The sequence below is a fragment of the Lycorma delicatula genome, chromosome 1 (assembly GCF_047948215.1).
Source record: "Lycorma delicatula isolate Av1 chromosome 1, ASM4794821v1, whole genome shotgun sequence".
In the NCBI taxonomy this organism is placed as follows: Eukaryota; Metazoa; Arthropoda; class Insecta; order Hemiptera; family Fulgoridae; genus Lycorma; species Lycorma delicatula.
In genome coordinates, this window is record NC_134455.1 from 159,499,395 (window position 1) to 159,522,810 (window position 23,416).

At 29.8% G+C, this 23,416-nt stretch overlaps 1 protein-coding gene across 1 annotated transcript in view; it reads left to right on the forward strand.

Moving 5' to 3' along the window:
* The first annotated feature begins 2,273 nt into the window (after positions 1 to 2,273).
* Positions 2,274 to 23,416, forward strand: part of RhoGEF3 (Rho guanine nucleotide exchange factor 3) — a 171,679-nt gene continuing 150,536 nt past the window's right edge. Inside the window, exon 1 of the mRNA XM_075354770.1 lies at positions 2,274 to 2,583. Within this exon, the coding sequence (XP_075210885.1) occupies positions 2,399 to 2,583 (185 nt within the window). The 5' untranslated portion in view covers positions 2,274 to 2,398. The remainder of the gene's footprint in view (positions 2,584 to 23,416) is intronic.

Below are 23,416 nucleotides of genomic sequence, written 5' to 3' on the forward strand. Positions count from 1 at the left end.
CAGTTATTGCACTACTTGTACCTTAAAGAGGAAAAATGTTAGCTTTGGGATGTGCTCAGTTGTTTGGACCTCCTTCAGGTTGATGTTGAAGAATCTTCATCAGTGTCTTACATTCTGACTGTTGTCTTGAGAACTGCTAGAATGTGGCCTTCTAGTGCATGGTAAATTACTCACAGCCTGCTGTTCTTTGAACCAATGGAATAAGTTGAGTATGCCTTGCTTAGAAGGTGTCTAAAATGACAGACGTAATCCCTTTGCATTAACATGATTGATTGCTTATTTTGTAATAAAAATTCTGTGATTTTTACTTGTTGCTCTGTCATGAATTTTTCCATAATTATTTTCCATGGATTACATATAACTAATTTAAAACAAAATAAAAACCTGCCAAAAAAATTGTTATATTTTAAAGGGGTCCAGTGAATTTTGGGTCACCCAATATTAATACCAAGTTCCTTAAAAATGCACAAAATGTACAAATTTTGTCAGTATTCAATTATTTTGTGATGAATTAAGTAAAATCATAATATTCAAAATTATTACATCACTGTAAGCGTAGTTCAACTACTACTGGAATGTCTTGAGGAGTCCCTTGTTAAAATACAAGGAGTTATGAAGTGAGGAGAGATTGATATTGATTGTTTGAACTCTATTCACTATAGCTAAGCAACATGAGGTGCAATTTGCTTTTAAAGCTTGGCGGTAGCATGTATACTTGTTGATATTTAGCATTAGTTATTGATCATGGCAACTTTATTCATTCTTTTACAATTAGTTTTGTTAATGTAGAAAACAAGATGAGCAATATCTCAAAAATTAAATTAAACTATTTCTGGTTAGGTCAGCAGCACTCTTCCTTTAAAAGAAGAATTTAATTTCTTATACGTAGTAAATTTGTTTTACTTAATTCATTTGTCATTTCACCTAAAAAAATTCAACAACCTATTAAAGAAATAACTAAAAAAAAGGAAATAATTCTCATTTAAAGAAAAACGTTTTTTTTTGTTTAATTACTTTAGGTGGGTAATTCTTAGTTATAGATTTTTGCCTTTGTTGAAGTAAGAAGATAAAATTTAACAAAAATTTATTTTAATATCAGCCAGTGATTTGAACCAAACAGGACCCAAAAGTATGAATTTGTGTATACTAGCCTAGATACAATAAAATGTCTGAATTAAGAAATATATATAAGAATAGTTTACGTCGTTAATTTGTTAATTTACTTTTATAAGAGGAAAGACTGAAGAGAAAGATTTATTACCTGGCCTTAGATTAAAAAAAAATTTCTGGGTATCAACATTTTTTTAAAAATAGCATTGACTGCTAGAGACAAAGAGTCGATAATGCCATTGTATGCCTACAATAGGAGCTGTACCTTGAATTATTTTTAGTTTTAATGATTTACCAAATTAATTTTGATGATCAGATGTGTTTTCAGTCATTGTACTCCATACTTACTTCATCTCATGCAGTTTCAGCAAATATGAGATTTTCTGCCATCCTCAAAACCCTATTCAAAATTATTTGATATACTGTTAAAAACAATTTTAATGTTTGTTTCATGTAGTTAGTTTTATACATATACAATGCCATAGAAAATAAATTATTTTTCATGTCCAGAATGAAGGATGATAACAAAAATAGACAAACTATGAAAAACTATTAAAGCAGAATTTTTAATAATGGTGATGTTACTTTAATTAGAAATTAATTGTAAATAATTTATTTACAAAATTAGAGTTTTTTAATTTATTTCAAAAAGTGTGATTTTTTAAAACTAATATTCATACAAATATCTAATTAAACTAGTTTCATGAAGTTTTACAAATGCCACACTGCAACTATTTTCCAAATCTCTGCCTTGTTTTTATAGTTACATTCAAACCGTTGCATCCTTTCAAGATGACAAATTATAGAAAATGGTCAGTTATCAAGTTCCTGATCAGTGCTTTTGTTCATGATTGTTAGCTATGAAAATATATTTTGGTAATATAATAATTTGTTCTAGTAAATTTTATTATGTATAAGTTAGCTCTGTATTAGGAATAACCGGTTGAGATCAACTTCTGTGTGTAGTTTAAAATACATGTATCAATTCAGACTTATTAAACTTGAATTAGTACTGTTTACTATTTTGAAAAACTACCTGTTGCCAGTTGTCCTTCATTTTATTGGTATTAAATCCCCTCCATTATCCAAAATTAATATTTTTTTTTTAATTTCAGTGAATTTATTCGAGTGTTTTTTTTTTCTTGTGAGTGCAAGAAGTGTTAAAATGTGAGAGTAGTGTGGGTACCTATATCAAAGTATTACTTTTAAAGAATATGACTGTATTAGTGTTATTTTTGCTCACTTACATATTAAAATGTGAATTGTATTAGCTGTTTTAAATAGAATAATGCATTTAAGTAATAATTGTAGTAGTCCCAGTTGTGAAACTGTTTTAAGACACAACAGCTGGCCAAATGTGAAAGCTGTAGATAATTCAGGTGGCTCTGGTGTTGTCAGATTATTATCATATACTACTTTTGATCAGATTGACATTTCTTCAATAAAGAAGGATAATATATCACCTCAACACAAGTAAGTAATTATGTAGTATGTTTTAAAAAAGTTTAATTTCATTAAGAAATTATTTATTATGACATTGTTTGGAATAAGATATGATTTAGGATAATGGCCTTGAGCTGTCATTCTTAGTAACCATCGATGAAAACATAAGTTACTTTATGTATTGCAAAACAACTCAAAAATTGTTTTTTTTTTTTGAGAGTTTAATTACAGTTCATAAATTTTTCTTCCCTTTCTTATCTGACATTAATTGCATTAATTGTATTTTAACTACGAAAGCAATGCAGTAGTAAAATATCATTCAAAATCCATTGACTTGCAAAAACTAATGTAAAAATAAATAAGTAGATTTAAGCTGAAGTTTTGCCCCTCTGAAAAGAAGTTTGTCCCCAAACTTCTTACTCAAATTAAAGTGCAAGAAATCTTAAATCATAACTTTTTCAGTTTTCTTTGTAAGAATTTAATGTTTTACATTTGATAGATAAATTAGTATATTTAAAATATGCCTTTTTTGTTACTGTAAAATAACTCAAGGTAATATAACTAAAGTAAACTTACTTTATAACTAGGTAAAATAATAACTAGCTTGAATTAATATTTGTAACATTAGTATTTAATAACTAAATTAGTATGTTTTGTTTTTTTTTTATAATGAAAATGTATTATAATAGATGATTATAAAAATACAACTAAATTCTGAATTAAGAGAAATTTGTTAATAGACAAAAAACAAATTTGTATAGATTAATTTTTTTAAAGAAGTCGTGTAATATATACTTATTTTCTAAAATGTTTCATGTAATGTTGGTATATTTGTTTATAGTTATTTGATTGAATGTATTTTTACCCTTTTTTCCTTTATTTATTATTTATTTTTTGTTTTTATTTTGTAAATCTATTCAGTTTTTACATACCATTAGATAACTGTACATAACATTATTTTTTTCCTAAAAAGCAAATCATGATTTATGAACCAGTCAGTTGAGGTTTCTAATTCATGAAACAATTGAAGGTAGACTGCTTTCATATGTGACTTCAAATAATTGCTTAAGTTTAGATTTTTATTAATTTAAGAAAAAAATATGGATCTCAAAGAAATCTTTTCAAAAATTTTGATTAAAGATTCAGGTCTCTTACCGGTACCAATTATATTTTTAATACTAAAACATTACATTAAAAAATAATAATAAAATATTGTGTTATTAATTTTTGATTATGTATTTATCAGATTCTTGAAATTCCCTCTGATCGCCTTTCTTTGTGTTCTCTTATCCTGAACTTAACAGTCTAGGTATGTAACAAGCTATAAGCATAGGCCTAAGTTTTATAAGGGCTGCAGAAAAGTTTACAGATATCCAGATTTCTGAAATATAAAAATCAGCTGATCAGTTTTTGTTTTAATCCTTTTTTTTGTCATTTTATCTAAAATGCTACTTTAATTTATCAGATTAAGTTTACGTACATAATGTAAATTTTTTTAGAATTTAATACAATATTTTTTACTAGATTGACATGCCCTTCCCACAGTGAATATTTGTCATATCTTTATTTATCAAATCATAGCTACATTTTCATCTGAAAACTTGGAATATCATAATAGCAAACACTACTTGCAGTAATAACAACAAAATCATGGAAAAATATCTCAATCGTGTGTTTGTATTTGCGCGCACGCGTGTATTTATTCAACACCCATGATTTGAGGATGTTTTATGTAATTTTTCATTTACAAAACTTCCATGTTTGAAAAAGCTTTCAATGTGACTATCATAGAAATTTCCTCTGTCAAATAGAAAATAATAATCTGTGTTCCGTTTGGTGAAGAGTAAAGTTTGAGCATAAAAAGAAAAAGGAATTTCTAAAATTTAGAACTTCCTCCCTTTTTTTGAAGGCATATAAAAATATTATTTAATAGAATCAGAGTCTATATACCGTTTTTTTTTTTTTTGTTTTTTTTAATAGATACATTCATGAATCCCAGTGATCTGTCAGAAAGGAAAATTATGTAAGCATTATTATGATGATTTGAACTATCCAAAAAAGTAGCCTGTTGTAGTACTCTGTTAAAATGATTTCTTTATATAGAACACATTAAATTTAATTGTTCTAGCCGTGACACAAAAATTGTGTTGCCATTCTTAGGAATAAAACAAAATCCCATGTCAGGCTGACTAAGGAAAATAAGGAGGGAGGTAGTTTCCTATTGTCCTTTAACAGAGTCATGTACCATGCCATATCAGCATGTTGAACATCAAAATGTACTTTTCAGCCTTACAAATGATTATCTTCACGTTGTTCACCACAGGGACGGGTCAATCCATGTCAGGTTATCCAGTAGTGGTTGTATGACCATCTTTGATTTATGTAATTTTTTGTTTATTCATTCTCTAATATTTCAAGCCTTCAAAACCAATCTTTTATTTTTATTTTTTAATAATTGTTAGTATAGTATGTACTAGAGGTTAAATTTTACAATGCCGTGCTCTCACCAATTTTTTTCATCTTTTGGCACTTGTGGTTTTTTCCAATAACTCAGAAACTTAGAGACTTGAAACAAAATCAATAATACTTTACACAGAGATTACTACACATTATGTTATATACATCATTTTCATATCTTGTATATTTATGCTCTAGAATGTGCTCTAATTCAGGGCATTTAGAATGTCACAAGTATTTCACTGTGGGAAAGGAAGGGACATCAGTTTTAATATTTATACCTCTTCTTTATATGGTTCTAGGGAGCCTATTTATGAATTTTGAAGTCTCTTCCTTTATTTTGTATAAAAGATCAGAAGTGTGGGATTTTTCTTTGATATGATGAATCAATTAGCATCTTTTGTTTTAACAAAAGAACGATTTGTTCACTATCTGCATTGATGACATGCAGGATAAATTAATATTGTAGCATTTATTTGTTTACTAATTATTGTGATTAATTATGGTCTGTTGTGGTCATTGCTTATTCATTCGTTGATTTTTTTTTATTTCCTTTGGAAAATCTGAACAATTTATAAAGCTCGTGTCTGATTTTTGTTTGTATCTCCAGATATTTCAAAACTATTGCCTGGATTTTCATTAAGCTTTCATTCAAGTGTTTCTTATTATCTCATAAGTGTCTTAGGTATGTTAAACACGTTACATATTTTGCAATGAGTTTGAAGCTCAATAATTGGTAAAGTTAAAAGCTGGGGTGGTATTACTCTAAAATCTATTATTATCTAAACAGTTTCATATTACTGAAATTTTACTTCGTAAACTGAAGAAAAACTAAAATAAGTGTTTTTTTTTATTTCATTACATATTACATCATGCGAAATATTAAAAAAAATCTTCTTTTTATTACCTAATGGTTAATAAGTATCTGTAAATCATGGTAAGGCTCTTAAGTCTTAAATCCTCTGTATAAAAAAAATCAAGGGAATTTTCTGCTAACCTTATTTTATTAATATTTTATTTCTCTTCCCGTAACTGTATTGACTAATTACAGTAGTTGCCAGATTTAGCCGTTGTGTAACTTTTATATTATACCAATTACCGGAAACATTTTCCGTGTATTCATAAATGTTTTAGAAAAAAGCTAATGGAAGTTTGATTCAGAATAAATTACGACTTAACTTTCCACAATGGCATTCAAACAAATCAAGATTGCGGAAAATTGATTCTGGCCAAAATATTATGGCAACCTGTTGTATTTTTGAAATGGTGTGTAGTTAGAATCTCAGCGAAGACCAGGAAAAGAGGTGTCATGAAAAAGGGGTTACTCGTTCAGGATTTATGCCCGAACAGTTTTACATACATATATTGAATCGCCAGCCTGCAGTGTTGAGGAATTTTTTTTCTGATCGTCTAGGCGATCATAAGGCATTAAAATATCTGCTGATAGTTGAAACAGCGTTACGAAGAAACAAACAGACAACTGTTCTATTATTTTTGAGGGTTTCCTGGAAAAAGATATCGAACGGTCGTACGCTTTGGTGACTGTAATCGCTTTGCACTAAGCTTCAACTTAATATATAATCAAACCTATAGATTTAATATTAATTAAAAATCTAATTGCTTCGTTAATAACTGTGTCAATGATAATGTACAAATTACGAAAAAATTTCCCTGGTAATTTGTGGAATTAAAATTGTTTCAAATTAGTTTAAAAAGTGGCCTTAAACGTTTAATTTATTGTTATTAGAGTCAGTAAATCCGTCTTAAGGAAATTTCATTTACCTCTCTTTAAATATTATATGGGGTAGAGCTTAATCTTTTAGCTTGATTTAAATATTAACTAAAAGTAAACATTTAATCATTAAATGTTAAATTAAACATTTAAAAAATTGTAACATCGATGTTATTAAATATGAATAAACGAAAAAGAAAAAAGTGACTACGTAAATTTTCCGATATAAAAAATAAGGAACAAAAATGCATCATTGAAGTTCTACTCCTTACAATTTTTCTATTTCATTAGTTTTGTAATAGCAAGGGTTTTACATCTGGTAATTTAAAAAATAAAAAATAAATATTCTTGAAATGCAATTAATTTTGATTAAATTGTCTGATAAGTTGTATGAATTTAATTTAGGCTAATTGTCTCAGCGACAGTATATTTGCTGAGTAAGTTGGAGTCTACCACTCTCGTAGAAACGGGAAGGTGATGGGTATACTTAGCAAATTTTCCGAGCGTGTGCCTGAGCGAGACCGTGAACCGTGTTTTATTCTAACAAGCGATATCTTTTTATTCCTTTTTAATGTAATTGCATTTGCATCAGTATAGAAATGGATTATCTCTCTATTTTCAACCCTTCGTATATTTATTGTTCTATTAATTTGATACTATCAAACATAAATGAATTTCTACCGAGACATTTTTGTACTAGTTTCAGTTTTTTGTGTACTTATTGAACTACTGTGATATCGAAATTATATTTTTTTAACGTTTTGCGAATTATTTGATATTTTACTTTGTATGCTGTATAATTCTATACATCCCAAAATCCATTTTTAATGTTGCACATTCACTAATTAAAACATTAGCTGTGAAGTCGTATTTTATAGTAATGGTTATCAGGCACATTGCAGAATACTCTGCGTAAAATTTATTACGCAAATTTTTTTAAACATTTGTTTCATTTGAACATTGTTTACGTGAAGAATTGAATTACACTATACAAAAAATATATATATATTTCTGTTACATGCATTCAGTAAGGCGTGTATTATAGTACTTTTTTTTGCTCTGATTTCAGATCTGCAAACCAAAATTAAATGAAGGACAGGGTTTTATAGTAAGCGGATTTACAGAAACTCGAGTTTTTTAAACTCGACTATAATGGCCCTGCTTTTTTAAGGCATTGTGGTGTTATCTAATATCTGCTTTTTTTGATCTTACCTGTATTCAGTCTCTGGAATGTCCTTTTCAGTTTCCACCAATAATCGGCAGGCTTATTCGAGCCCAATTTTGCGTAGTAGCCTATTTCCATCATTGGTATATTCTGAGAAAAGCGTTCACCTTGTTCATCACTTACATCGCCAAGGTTAGATGGAAAAATGTCCAAATGTGGATACAGCATTTTGTATATACTGCATACCAGTTTTTTTTTAATATTTTCAAATTCGCTCACCAGTTCTACATAGTTTTCAGTCTTCCTTTTGCTCAGGATTAATTTAAGGTCCGATTTCTTCATCATTAGCTTATATATCTGTGGTTCAACAAATATTCCTTCTTTGGTTTTTCCTCGCTGATTCTAGGAAACTTGCTCGTAAGGTATGAGGAACCTTGGCCATTACGATCCATTGCTTTGGCAAAAATTTTATCGAACGAGGTTTTGTAATGGTGTAAGATACACATTCTTCAGATTCACAAGAGCTTGATAAATAAGATTGTTCCTCAGCCTTTTAACCTTGAAGCCAGTAACTTTGACTGCACTTGAGACAAATTAAGATCACAAACCTGATAATGATCAGGTTAAATGACAATTACTTTAGCACAACTTAATGAAGTTGTGCTAAAGTAATTTTTTGAAGCTCAGTGCTCTCACCTTGGAAATCTGGAAGTTCTTATTCATTACTTTCTAAATCATCACAGTTTTCTTCTAAACTCCATGTTTCTGGGTTATTGGAACATATTACTCTTCACTAAATGAAGTAGGTCTTGTGGCTGAAGAAAACTAGAATATGCAACAGATCTCTTGAATTTACTTCTGATGCCTTTGATACTTTTGTTTAAAAGAAAAACAGTCTATTGAGAGTTCCTTAGGTTCTCCCCATACCATAGGAACAGCAAATGGCATATGTCAGCCAGCATATGGCATATGTCAAATGGCATTCTACCTAGCCAGCTGCTTAGCTAAGTTTCACAAGACTTGCAGTAAATTTGATGGGCCTAAGACTTTTCCTTATCTATTTTACATCCAAATTAGAGTTCATATGATTTTTTAACCAAATGAGTAATATTTCTTCTTTCCGATTTAAGTTAATTCACCGCACACATAGGAAAAATTGTTAGGAAAATTTATTCAACATTTGTATATGAATTTCTAACTACACAAAAAACAATATATATCAAGCCAAACAAAAACAATACACGTCTGTATCGTAAAAAGTAGGAATAAAATTAGAGATCAAATTCGCTATGGTATTTGCATGAAATCCAAAACGAAAGCGATTCTGGTCTAAATTATTCCTCAGTAAAAATAGTGATTTAAATGATTATATCACTTATGATGTCATAAGTAAAGGCTATTAACTAAATCTTATTACTGTGATAAATTTATTTTATTTTTTTTAGAAGGAATGAGTTATATAGTAATACCATATTAGTCACTCTGAACTATTATTATTCCACTGTGAACCATTTATAAATACGGTTCATTTATAAATATCTTATTCATATTCGTTATTTATATTTCATATTTCGTTACTGATACGTATAAACATTGATTCATATAAGTTAAGTTTTTAGTTTTAACAGTTGAAAAATGTTTTTAACGATTTTCATTTTTTTGCGAAGTTGAAAATTAAGTCCTTATTAAATTTTGAGTCATATTTGGATTCGGTGACAAAAGGGTTTTTAAGAATAAACTAAAATAATATGTGTAACATAATTTTCATATTCCACTCATGAGCTTCAAGTTTATGTGGCGATATCAAGCAAAAAAAAGCTTTATTCATATTTATAAAGCACACTTATTTCTTTGTCTCTTTCTATATTCTTTTCATCAGTAATTTTTATCGACCCAATCGCATTCCTTGTGCCTCTTCCCATTCTGAAACCCCATTGTTCTGTAACTTTTTGGTCCTTTTTTACTTAGTCCTATGTTTAGAACTCGCAAAAGAATCTTTGTTGAATGTAAAAATTAAACTACTGCCCTGTAATTTTGTCAATTTATTATGTACTGTTACAACATTTTTTTTCTCAGGTACTATAAAATAAACAGCATAACTCAAAGAATACTAAAAATCATCGTAACGATTCTGTTATTATTTTTTTCTACTTTGACCGAACGCCTTGGATAATTTCCCATCCCAACGGATACAGGCCCAGTAGGGGGGCCTTGAGCCTTTCTCCAAAGGATGAAACCATTCCAAATACTGCTGTTGTTAAGTTTTTCCGTTTGTCAGATAGAAAATTAGATAGGTAACATATACATTCCTACCAGTTTACACAACAAACGTAAAATGGTTTGCAATTAACACAGAGATTTGGTTTCATCTGGTAAAAAATAATTAAAGTTGTTTTGTTATTATTTATTTTTATTGTATAGATTAGCCATCGTAAACACGACTTTTGAGTGGCAGTACTGTATTAATTTGAAATATATATAAATTAGAACATTAAAGAAATAATTTTATAATTATGTTTAGAACTGATAAGTCAGATAATACAATTAAACAGAATTACATAAATAAGAAATAAACTGTAAGATACCTAATAAACGATTTTATTGTTTTCCCTACGGGGGTCAGGATATTATTCAGTAAATAAAATAAGTAGGTATGTAATACTGGCTATTATTTTTTATTAATGCGAGTTTCAGTTTTATGTAATTAGTATTACTAAACGTACGGTACGATCTAGTATTACAAGTTTGTCGTTGATTCTGTCATACCTTTCCTGTAGTTTACGATTACGAAACGGCATTGTGCGCTTTGTTCTTTCTTCTTGGATTATTCGGTGCATTTACCCGCATATTGCATTGTAATAAACGTCCAAGCTCTCCCTCACTCTGTCCATCATCAGGTCACACCTTTTTTTTTTGCAGCTGCAGCAGCCGCTGTAGGTTCCAATTACGTCCACTGAAATACTGCTGTGGTAACGTAGTCAAGTGCTGTGTTAGTTTGACGTATTGTTTCAGTACTGTTTAATATAGCTGCTGCAGACACTGCTTTCTAATCCATTCACTGGACAGTATAACTACACAGCTTCAGAACCGCATTTTGTTACCCTGTGTGAAACCTGTCTTAAATTATACTGCGGTTTTTTGTCTAATAATTGCATTTATATCGTGGTATAATTATTAATTCTGTGTAAATATAAAGCATTTCAAAGTGTAGATAATTTTTTTTATACTAGTAATCTTGGGAATCTAAAATTCTTCCAGTATTTTCCAATATAATATTATAAAATAAATTAAAAAAAATAATTTAATTTTTGTTTCTTTCGATGATAATTATTTTTTTATTTTCCATAATTTCTTGAAGGTGTGGGCTGTGGTTCCTATTTGAAGATTTTAATAGGATAATGTATTTCAGCGTGTAATACTTGAACTATTCTAAATGTCAATAAGCGAAATGTAGGAAACCCCCCAGTTTCTCAGGTTTCCGGTACAATTTCTTATTCTTTCATTTTAAAATTATATTTGTAAAACTTAAAATATTTGAAAAATTATTTTAAATTAATTTTGTAACTTTGAAAATTCCCTTTTTGGTTCAGTCTTTGAAAATGTTTAATCGAAAATCACAAATTAATATGATAACTTTGAAATATAACGTAAATATTTATGAATTTTGTAATTTTAGGAAACTGTTTTTGTTTCATGTTGAAAAATGGTGAGTTTTCTATTAATCTCTGACCAAGATGTTTAAAATGAAACGAGCGTGTTTAACTTTTCTACTTTAGGGCATGAAGTCAAATCAATATATCAGTTGCAAAATTTTACGTATTCTTTTAAGCATGTGGATAAATTTATATGTTTTGTGTTAATTTAAAGTAAAGTAATTTTAACTGACTCTTCTGTGTTACTGCATAGTCTAGGAGCAAATCTTAATGTTTAGATTTTAATTGGGTTTATTTTAATTAAAATAGATAACAGGAGTAGTTTTCTGAACAACAAGATCCATATTTTACTTGTACTTCTGTTGCCATTTTTAATCTAATCTACCGAGACCTTTTTGGTTTGTTTGACTTTCTTTTACAGAACTACTCTGTCGATGAGTTTAAAAACAGCACCGATTTAAATTTTTATTTCCTGCGTTTTTCTATAACTTGTGCAAATAATATATTCAAATAATCTTCACTAACGTTTTCTAATTTATCCTTTGTATTTTTTTTGTTATTCATTTAGTATCTGCAAATATATTTCTTTAATTTAATTTCTTGTTTTTATTATATTTATTAATTAATATATAACTACTTTATCCTCATAATTTTTTATACTTAATTTTTGTGATGTGTATTTGTGACACTGCTCTGTTTTTTTTACGGTTTCCTTGATCCGTCTAGACAAATCGTAGCTAGTATTTTAACTATGCCGGGAAACAGTGGAATATTCTGTCGTAGGAAATGCCTCAGGCAAAACGTTATTTTATCTGTAGAGTAGCACATCTATACATTCCTGGCGTGATCTACGTTACTGTAATAGTGTGTAAAATTTTAATAAAACTTTTGTTTTTTATTTACCTGCTGAAGATACTAATGTACTTTGGTAAATACTTTTTTCTTTTAATGGAAATGTTCTAAGGTTTTGCCCCGGGATAGGAAAAGGTTAGCTGCATAATTGAATTTGGGTGTAAAGCGGCATAATCTTGTAAAAGTATATTCGTAATATCGTATTTTCTTTTGATTTAGTTAGCTAAAGTTTAAAGTTTTAAATGTTTCGTTATTTTCTATTTCTGTTTTATTTTGCTCGGTAAAAATACAGAAATTGATTTTTTCGGTCTAAGGAAATAATGAAGTTTATATTCAGTTATCTTCTACTTTATATATCTTCTTTATGTTGGTTTTGTTACAAATCGTGTTTTATTCCGTATAAATGCTTTTTTTTTACTTAAGAACAAGATTTCTTATCCCTTTTCTTAGACTTCTTTACACAAAACAAAATTTTCTTAAACTGCCTTCCCTGTCCCACTGCCTACTGGCTCAATTGGAGTTTACTGTGTACTGTTGTGCTGTTTCATAAAGTCATTCGTTGCTGCAGGCAATGAACGCAATCAATGCCGCAAAGAACAGGCGTTCTTAACTAAAACTGTAATTTAAGTTCAGTGATAAAGTGTATTGTTTTATTTTAGTTTTTTATGTTTGCACCTGCATGTCGCTGTGTTATGGGACTAATATTTGTTTATTGTTTTTGCTTGTAAGGATATTGCTTTTAAGAAATTCAGATAACAACATTCTGGACGCTTTGTTAACCATAGATGTTATTTCAAATTATTGTAATATCGAACAAACATACATTTTAAACCGCTTACGCTACGAAAAGTACTTTTTCAGTAACGAAATTAATTATACAAAGAGATAATAAGTACAAAAAATAATTAATATTAATATCCTTAGATTATGAATCCATATTCGGATCAACCGGTACGTGAATTATAATGTCCTTTAAAGTTGTAGTGTCTTGCATTTACGAAATGCTTCGTTTTAACCTATTATTTATTACATTGTTCTAGTTAAAATAATGGAATTAATGACATAAAAAAAATATTTGCTAAGTAAAGTAGTTATTATATCCGACAACGTTCGTGATTAGACTTCATAATTTTAATTAATTTTTAACTTTTATCTGTAATAGCTGATATTTTGTTGTAGGTCAACTTTTTGTTTTCTTTTCTTCTCGTTTCCTCTTCCACAAACGAGTTTAATAGCTGTTGTTAAATACGGCAAAGAATATTTAAAAAGTAGAAACGATTTTTAGATGTGTAACCTTTAAAATGCGAGTTATTATTTTGTAGCAACACAAAATGAGTGGAAGATTATTCTATTAATAAAAGTAAGAAGATCAAAATTATCGCTCTTATGTTATATAGTGAAAATTTTAATGTTATCTCTGACCATGAATTAAAAAAATGGCGGCGTTTGCACCTGTGGTTTTTAAATTGTTTTTTCCAATATTTTTGTGGTTGTTTAGTGACGTTTATTTGCCAATAATGTCTTTCTTTTGGTTTAGTAATTGATGATAACGTTTAAAAATGTTTTAGAATTGACTACGTAGTAGGCGCTATTTGCTTACACTTCTTTTTCCTCAATCTGTAGATTTTTAATGTAAAATATCAGATTCGAATTTAAAGTTTAACGGAAACCGTTTTTTAATTTTAATTTTCTATATGAGTTTCCGTTTTTCATCCAAAGTATTTCAACTTTTTGAAACAAAAGTTTAAATGACAAAAACGTAGTACAATTCTATGAAACATTTTTTATTGAATTTATTTGTACTGGATTATTATAAATAAAATAACATTTCAGGAAGGGGATCAAATTTTATCAAATTCTTAATTAGTTTTTGATTCAACCCCACTTTCTAGAATCCATTTTTATTCAAATAGTAGCAACATTATTATAGGTACTACATAATACCGCTCTTGTGCTTTGACCTGTGACTGGCTAGAAGCTGTGGTTTGCGAGAGAAAAGTATAGTTTTTTAATGGGGGGGGGGACGCTTCTCAGAAAACAAAAAGGAACAACGTCGATTGTTTGGTCTTTGTGCTGTGCGTTAAACATTTTTTTGTAACAAAGAAACACATTCTCATTTAATTTGTTTCTCTTTAATTAACATAACTGAAATTTAATTGGTTGTTATGGAACTAGCATCCCCAACGGGACTTTGACCGTTCTATATGGTTACTTGCGATTTCCCTCGCGGTTAAGGCTCTGTTCCCTGGACCCCTTATTTCATTAAACTCACTTTTGTGAGAATAATAATAATAAAAAATGAAAATTAAAACCTGTTCAATTTATAAAAAATTATCAGTGTATTGTAATTTATTCAGAGCAACAGATTGATCAGTACAGAACCCACTAAATGGTTTTAAGATTTCCCGTTGCGGCTTTGCTCGCGAAATACGTAATCAGAATTACAAACATAGATATACCATCGCATTGCTACCAAATCTCTTAAAGATTTATTCAATAGCGGTAGCGTAAAACTGTAAAAATTTAAAAAACAATTTACCCGAATGTTTTTTTACCACTTAAAATATTAAAATTAAAAAAAACGAAAATGGTTTTTAGATATTTATCTGAAGAATATTTGAAAGCCCGTCGAATGAAAATCATTTAGAATAGTCGTAAATGTTGAAAATGTTCAATCATTGTTCGACAATTTTTTTTACCTTTCTTCACTCCTTAATTGTTTTTATTGTAATGTTTTTTACTTAAATATTACACTGCCTAACCCAGGCTGTAAGTCCAGTTAAAGATTAGTGTTTGATATTCAATCTCGGGACATGTTCATATAAATAAACACGAGGACATCCAGAAAGTAAAAAAATTTCGCAAAGCAGTAGGCAGGTGATTGATTTGATGAGAAGACAGTTTGTTGAATTATCCTTATTGCATTAAGCACGTTTTACCTTAGGGTTAGATATCAATGAATCGCAAGGAAATAATGTGTTGTGCTCGATAAAGGAAGATGGATCGTACATCACAAGATTGCTCTTTGAAACCTGTGAAGTAAAAAACCTATAAGATTTTTAAGGATGGTCTATTCAGCCGATAGTTAATATGAATCATTTTCTTAGATTTTAAGGTCTCTCCTACACGAAATTGCTCATGAATTGTGTGAGATAGATCAGCATTTTTTATAGATGAGTTCCTCGATTGATCTGAAGCAGAAATGAAGATTGTAATGACCTTGACAAATGCAGTTTGTCGATCGATATAGCGAAGGAACGATTGATTTCTTTTCGCATTGTTACTGATGATAAATATGGATTTTTGTCATAAAATTATAAGTCAAGCAAATCCTGAGCATACCTAATTCCTGAGGAATAGTGATGATTAAATTTTCTGGTAATGGAAAGGCCTCTTGCTCGGTGATTTCGTATTAAGTGGACTGACATACTATAAACAATTAACCGCCTTCGTTATGTAAATGAGAAAAACTGTGTATCCTATTAGTAAGTAGCATAGTTTTTTTTTTAATCGAAACCCTCGTGTGTATACAACTGCAACAATTCAAGCAGGTTCAAAAATCTAGCTGGAAATCAACCGAATCATTTGTATTCAAATCTCTACTACACAATCCCGATCTGATTTTTATTTATTTTCTTAAAGTAAAAGAATTTTTAGATAAAGTCAGTATGGAAGTGATATGGTAAAACAAAAAACTATCGCTAACAAAACTAGTTCGGTCTTTGATGAAGAAATCCAAAAGCTGATGACTGTTGAAATATGTAGAAAATTTTGAACTAAATAGTCGTAAATAAATATTTTTAATTATTATGTCTATATATATTAAATATATTACTGCTTAACTGTTTGTTACTTATTTTCTTCATGATGACCCTCTCTTCATTTGTATTCTCCTGGTGTATTTTCGCTAAGTGATCAGACTTGCTTTTTTTTACTGCTGATTGAATAGTAAAAATACTAATATTTTTTTATGTATACTCAATAATAATGAGTTGGGCTGGATACTTATAAAAAATGAAATAATAATGATGATAAATTGACAGTTTCAAGTACATTGAAGGTATAAGAGTTAAAATCTTATTAAAAGTAAGTACTGGATTTGAACCTGGTTCGTTCAGTTAATTGTCTCTATTCGCTTAACTCATCGATCGGTTGACGTATATTTTATGTCTATTTACTTGCATTAATATTTTAACCTTAAAATAATAATACTACGGAGATAAAAATTAATGAAAATGTGGTAATAAAACAGCATAAAACCTGCAATCTACTGATTGCAATTTTACACGGATGAGCGAAACTCTGTACGAGTTTAAATATTTGAAGTGAAATCATTTTTAAATTCTTTAAAAGAAGTTATGCGGTATAAAGAATGTATAATGCTATTCATATTTCCGTAAAATTGTTGTAATTAATTAAGAAACACAAATTTAATAATTTTCGTAATGAGTAAGTTAAGAATTTTTACTATCAGTTATTCAGTTACAACGTTTTGTACTTTAAATAAATATTAAATTTGCAGATGTGCGTGCCTTTGTTCTTTTCTGGCTCTTAATAAATGATTAGCTAATAAGAGGGTTTTTTTGTTGTTATTCTTTATACAGTCGTTACTTATTCCCAACAGATTAACGAATCGTATTGAATTCTGCTACCCTATAGTGTTAAGTTGAGAGTATAACACATTTCTGTGCGTGTTTAATGACTAGTACTTTATATATATATATATATATATATATATTCACACACACATGTACAATTTTACACTGTAGACTATCGACTATTGACTGCGCACTCGTAAGGCATCCATTGTTTTGACGTAAAAATTGACGTAAATGTAGTTTAATGAAAACCGAAGTCTTTTTAAATGTTGAAAGTGGTTTAATATATTTATCGAATATAGATAAAATTAACCTTTTCTTTACATCAGTTTAAAAAATTATTTTGTGATATGAATTGTGCTTTAAAATTTGTCCGTATAATTTAAATCGCGTATACCTTGACAATATTCTCTGCAAGTTGACTAAAGCAACTTTTTTTTAACTTCATAACAAAAACTTTTCATGTTCAGGAAATTGGCATTGAATAAGGTAATTATGGAATACCGACAACAAAATACCCTATCTGTTTGTAACAAAGATTTTCTCGCTTAAAGAAATTTTCTAAATAAAAAATGTAAAAGAAGTAAAAAATTCTGCAGTACATTCTCTAGAATTTCAGAAGATTTGATATCAATATATGTAAAGATATCAGAAACTCTTGACCTCAAAGAAAATTTTCTTTGAGGTCAATACAAGGCTTGAGGCTTAATACAAATAAAGACAAACACTAAACGGTTATTGAAGTAAATTTTCAATTTGAGAAGCTTAGGTTTAAAACAAAATTAATTTTTTGTACTTATTATTTAGATTTAGCGACGGAACTTAGTTTAATTCTAAGTTTTTTACGATTTGGTACTTTATGTATTTGTTATTTGCTTTAATCTCTTTGTCTTAGTCAGGTTCAACGTTTGATATCATTAGATATCAAATTTCCTATTTAGGTTAACTGTTTTATCGTTATTCTACACCGTTCAATTTAATTTATAACAACTATAATGTTGCAGCGTTATAAAAAAAAATTAATTTATCTTGTATGTGTATTATTTTTTTTTGTACGCCTTTATCGTGAATGTAGAATGTTGTGAATTACCGTGATTGTAGAATTCACGATAATTCTTCATTTAAGCGCTTAATTTTGTTGTTACATTTGTATGATATGTTGTTCTTCGTACGTGTAAAGCATTTTACAAAACGCGTTGTTTAATTACGAAAAGAGGTATTAATTTATTGTTGTACATTATTTTCCAAACTTTCTTATGGCTGCGATGCATGTAAAGCATTTTATGAACCATTCAGAACTACTTTATCTGAAAAAGGCTAATAATTTATACAGAGAGCCTCTACTTTGAATAGAGTAAAGGTGATAATTTGTGGGCTGAATGTCACTTTCATTTCGGTGGTCTTTGTATGGATAATGTTAGGATCGGTGAAGTAGCAACTAGATTTCTCTTCGTAATCCTAGCGAAGGATTTTTGTTATTGATGATCTTAATAAAAGTGGTAACTTTTTGAAGCGATTTTTTTTCACATCAATTCGTCTTTGAATTTATGTTTAGAAACAGTTCCTATAGTGTCACCTGCGTAGTGAGCAGGTCGTGGTTAACCGTTTTGTAAATCATTGTCATTATAACTTAAGTGTAAAATATATAGTGAGCACGTCGTGATGTAGGTGCAACTCATGGTTTCTCTGGAGCGCTAGTGCGGTGACTGCGACTGTGATTGATTTGTACGAAGTTATTTTTTTCAGAGAAAGTTTTCTGCACAAGAAATGGATTGACGTACACAGTATGTAACAAACTTATTCAAACTTTGTTTGAGCAAATAAAAAATAAAAAAAAATTTCCCCAGCGTCATCTCAACTACGATTGGAATTTATCTGGTCGGTTCTGACTTCTGTGAAAAGCTGATGCTATTCACCTAATTTTTGCCATTTTCTGTTGATTGAATGTGCGGCAAATCTGCGGTACATAAGGTAACCACCACCTTTTTGCTGACATCTCTTCACTATCATTACTGCTGTCGCATATCATGTTAAAAATATTACAAATATTAAAATTAATATACAGAATGATTCCAAATTGCACGAAAATTCAACATTACTTCAAAGCATTTGCTTATGTAGCCGCCATTCCGTTCAGTGCATAGTTCAGCTCGGCGAATCCTTGCTAGTCGGACACGTCTAACATCATCATTATTATTCCTTATAATAGCTCCAGCTTCTATTATATGATTTCTTAATTCTTTTTGTGTGCCAATACGAGCGGAGTAGACTAACGACTTCATCCAACCCCAAAGGAAAACGTTTGCTGGCGTGAGATCGGGAGAACGAGGTGGCCATTTTACTGTTCCGTTTCGACCAATCCATAGTTACTAAATGTGTTAATTAAATTATTCATCGCATCACCACAGTAGTATCAGGCGCGCCATCACTGAAAAACCATATCTGCAAGTGGAATATCTTTCCAGAGTTAAATCAGATTTGTTTGCAAAAAAATGCAAGTACCGCTCCCCATTGAGCCTTGGGGATAAGAAAAAAGGGCTTATGAGTTAATCACCACGAAGACCGTATTAAACGAAAAAGTGCGTTGAAAATGACTTGTAGCAGTCTCATAGGGATTTTCTTCAGCCGAAATGTGAGTGTTTTAATAACTTATTATGCCATTTCTTGTAAAATTGGTTTCATCAGTAATTAGAATATTACTTAGGAGATCGGGATGATCACATTTTCTAATTACTAATCGACAGAATTTCATCCGTTTATCAAAATTAGGTGGTAATAACTCTTAAACTGGGTGTAATAATTGCTCTCATAATGTTCGCCACACACTTGGTTGTGAAACGTGAAATGTGACAATCTTCTGGTGCTTGAGGTGGGAGATATTTGTATTGCATTCAATATTGCATCTCTCAACGTTTTGTGAGAGATGCCAACAAAACGAAGACCAACTTCGATTCGTTGTGAGTTAAGTATACTTGTTTCCGAACTTGCCTCTCCAAAGCCTCAAATTCACGCACAGCAGCCAATCCATTTTTATTTACTTACCGTAAATTAACTTCATATCCGTCAACTATCCAAATGAAAACAAATTTGTAGTATCACCCATTCTGAATGACTGACCTTAACATGTAACAGCACAAACACCGCGCAACTGAATATTCAAATGCTAGACATTAAAACTTAATTGTTGACCAATTAAGTTATTGTTTTAGCCAATCTATGAAAAAATTTAAAAAAAAATTAAATGTTTTAGAAGGATTTTTTAAAAATTTATTTTGAATAATTTTTAGCATTTGTATATAAACTGTTCTGTTTAAAATCGTATCACGTTTCCGATCCAGTTTGCTTTTTTTTCTTTTTTTTTTATTAAGTTGAACTAACTCAAATTTGTGTTTAATTTTAATAGACGTTATTTACATAAATTTTCGCAGCATTACATTATCTACAAAGTTAACTAGAAATTTTTATTTGTTTATTGGTAAATTAACAAAATTTTTCTATCCCGCACCTAAAAAAGTGTATTTTCCGACAAAATATTTTCGTATTATACCCCGTCTTTCTTAAAACCTAAGCAAGATCAAGAGGTATTGGACCACTTTTATTCAATCTCTTAGCTCAAAAACCATAAGGAACCACCAAATTTACCCCTCGATTTGTATTCCAAGAATTTTAGTGGTTTAATTTCACAAAAGGAGCAGAAAGCAGGACTAAATGTTTAGCGGACCGAAACTCATTAACGGATCGTTTTCTGACATATATTTAAATTAACCTTTTTCTTATTTTTTGCTATAGAATCATCTCCCAAGAAATTGTAGTGTAGTTTGGAATCACACCATATAACCAACGTTCTTGGTGCCTCATCGAGTACGACTGAAGCGGCGTAAATCACTTCCTCATGTTCTGCCAACCGCAACCGCGAATTACACCAACTGCACTGCGTGCTGTACCATCACCCCGACCTACTACTACCATGACTTTATCTTAATAGATGTGGCTTACTGTCCAGTCGGTTAACTAAAACTTACTAATTAGCGTTATTTTTCGTCTATATTACTGAATCAGAAAAAATAATAACAGATATGGATAATGTAGATATTTATTATAGATTTACATTATTTTACTTTTGAACTCGTACTAAATATGCTCAATAAGTTACACTAACTGAAAAAAGTAGTTTCAGTCAAACAATTACTGTGGTGTTTACGTGTTTAGATTAAATAGTCAAAATATTATAACGCATATGATATTTTTAAATTCATGTGCGATGAAAGTACGATGAAATGTAGAAAAAGTCATTATATTTTATTAAAATTTATCTAATTAACGAAATAGTTTCCTATTTTATAAAAAAAGAAAGAAAAATTACTGTTAAGTGTATAGACTGCTGAATTGTAAAGTTTTCCGCAAACAAACAGTAGAACGAGTGATATGCTTCCTATACGTAACTCGTATTTCCTCAGAGACGTAAAAATTTGTATAACTTTTTTTTTACCAAACTGTACATAATAGTTTTAAAAATGTATTTGTTTGGTCGATAGTGGAGCGATAAGCTTGTTTAAATTTTAAGTCGTTTATCTAGTTTCAAAAAATACGCTTAGACTTTTTATCAACGTCTTTATTTCGTATAAACATGTTCAGTTAGTGAAGACTTGCCACAGTATTTTATTACTATAAAGAAGGTTTTTTGATATTTCATCCCTTCAGCCTTCAGTAAGCGACTACGTGAGGTCATACACTTTTCTTTAGACTATTATTATTATCATCTCCTTTATTGCGCATTCAGTACGTAAAATTCTTTCAGAAATTTCCGGACTTTCTTTTTTGTTTACGTTTATTATCTGCCTTATTATTTTAGACAAACCATCTCCATTTTTTATTTGTTTTTCTTTAACTCTGTTCTTTTCCGTAATGCTCATTTTTAAGCAGAAAGAATCGGTGGAATTTTTACGATAGAAGATCTTCCTGATCAGGAGCATTCTGTATAAATAAATGATAACGTTCGTTTACGGTATAGTTTTCAAATATTTTAATTACATAAGTAGAGTATAAAAATATTTTTATTCGATTTTAATCAAAGCCAGACTTTTTATTTTTAGTTATTGGTAAGAATGTTGATTATAATCTGAACTTTGTCTTATTGAGAGAATAAGAATCCATCTATAGTCTGCAACGGGAGATATGCGTGAGGAAGATGTTCACAGTAGGAGAACACCCTTGGCAAAATTCGAATCATAGAATGTACGACTGGAACCACATTGTGGTGTGTAACTGTATCTGGGGAATGACTGTTCCTCTTTCGTTAGTTATGACATATCTTTGAAACTTTGTCAGATTATCTTCGTATGCTTCTGGTAGCCACTGTGCTACCGTCCTCCTTCTTCGAATAGAAAATCTATATCGGCGTATCTGGTTAAGACTAGCTGATTCATGCCTACTGATAACATTATATATCATTAGTGTATTTTTGGACACATGCTTTATGAGTTATTAACGTATATTTTATTATAAAGGATATAAATAATCGCCAAAAAGTATTTATTTAAAATGACAATAATAGTATCAATTATTGAAGTATTATATAATTATATAATAAAAGTAAAACATGTTTTTCTAATCGATACTAACTGAAATACAAATAATTTATAAAATAAATTTATTCTCATTAAAAAATGATGAAGCTTTCATCTCTCAAATTCCACAAAAAAATATCCAGTATTTTAAGTTTATTATTTAATTTAGACAAACAAATCGAAGTTTTATTATATTTTATTGTATGTATTTATCACAGCCATTTAATTGATTTGATGAATTCTCCATGTTTTTATATTCTACGCTAATCTTTTAAAACAATATGCTACACTTCTTGTTTTCTTTAGTTGTTCTGTATTACATTTTGAATATTATTGTTATATGTTATATATATACACGAGGTGCTACCCAAAAGTTCGGGAAATTTTACCATAAAAATAAAATAGCTTACCATAACTTATAATTTCCACTGTCTCCTTCAAAGCAATCCCCTTGGGTATTGATACAGTGATCCCAAGGTTTTTCCCATGATTCCATGCATCCCTGAAAGTCTGCAGGTGTAAGTGTTCGAAGCACGTTCTGCGTTTCTTCCTGAATCTCCTCAATTGTGTTAAAAGACGGCCTTTCAATTGAAATTTTATTTTCGGAAAGAGAAAAAAATCGCTCGGGGCAAGGTCAGGCGAATAGGGTAGGTGGGGAATCACTACCAACTTTTTGGAAGCCAAGAAATTCCGAACGGCTAGCGATGTGTGCGCGGGTGCGTTGTCATTGTGCAGAACCCAGCTGTTATCACCCCACATATCTGAACATTTGCGCCTAATGCTTTCACGTAACCGCTTCAAAACTTCGCAATAGAAGTTTAACCAAGAGGAAGAAATTT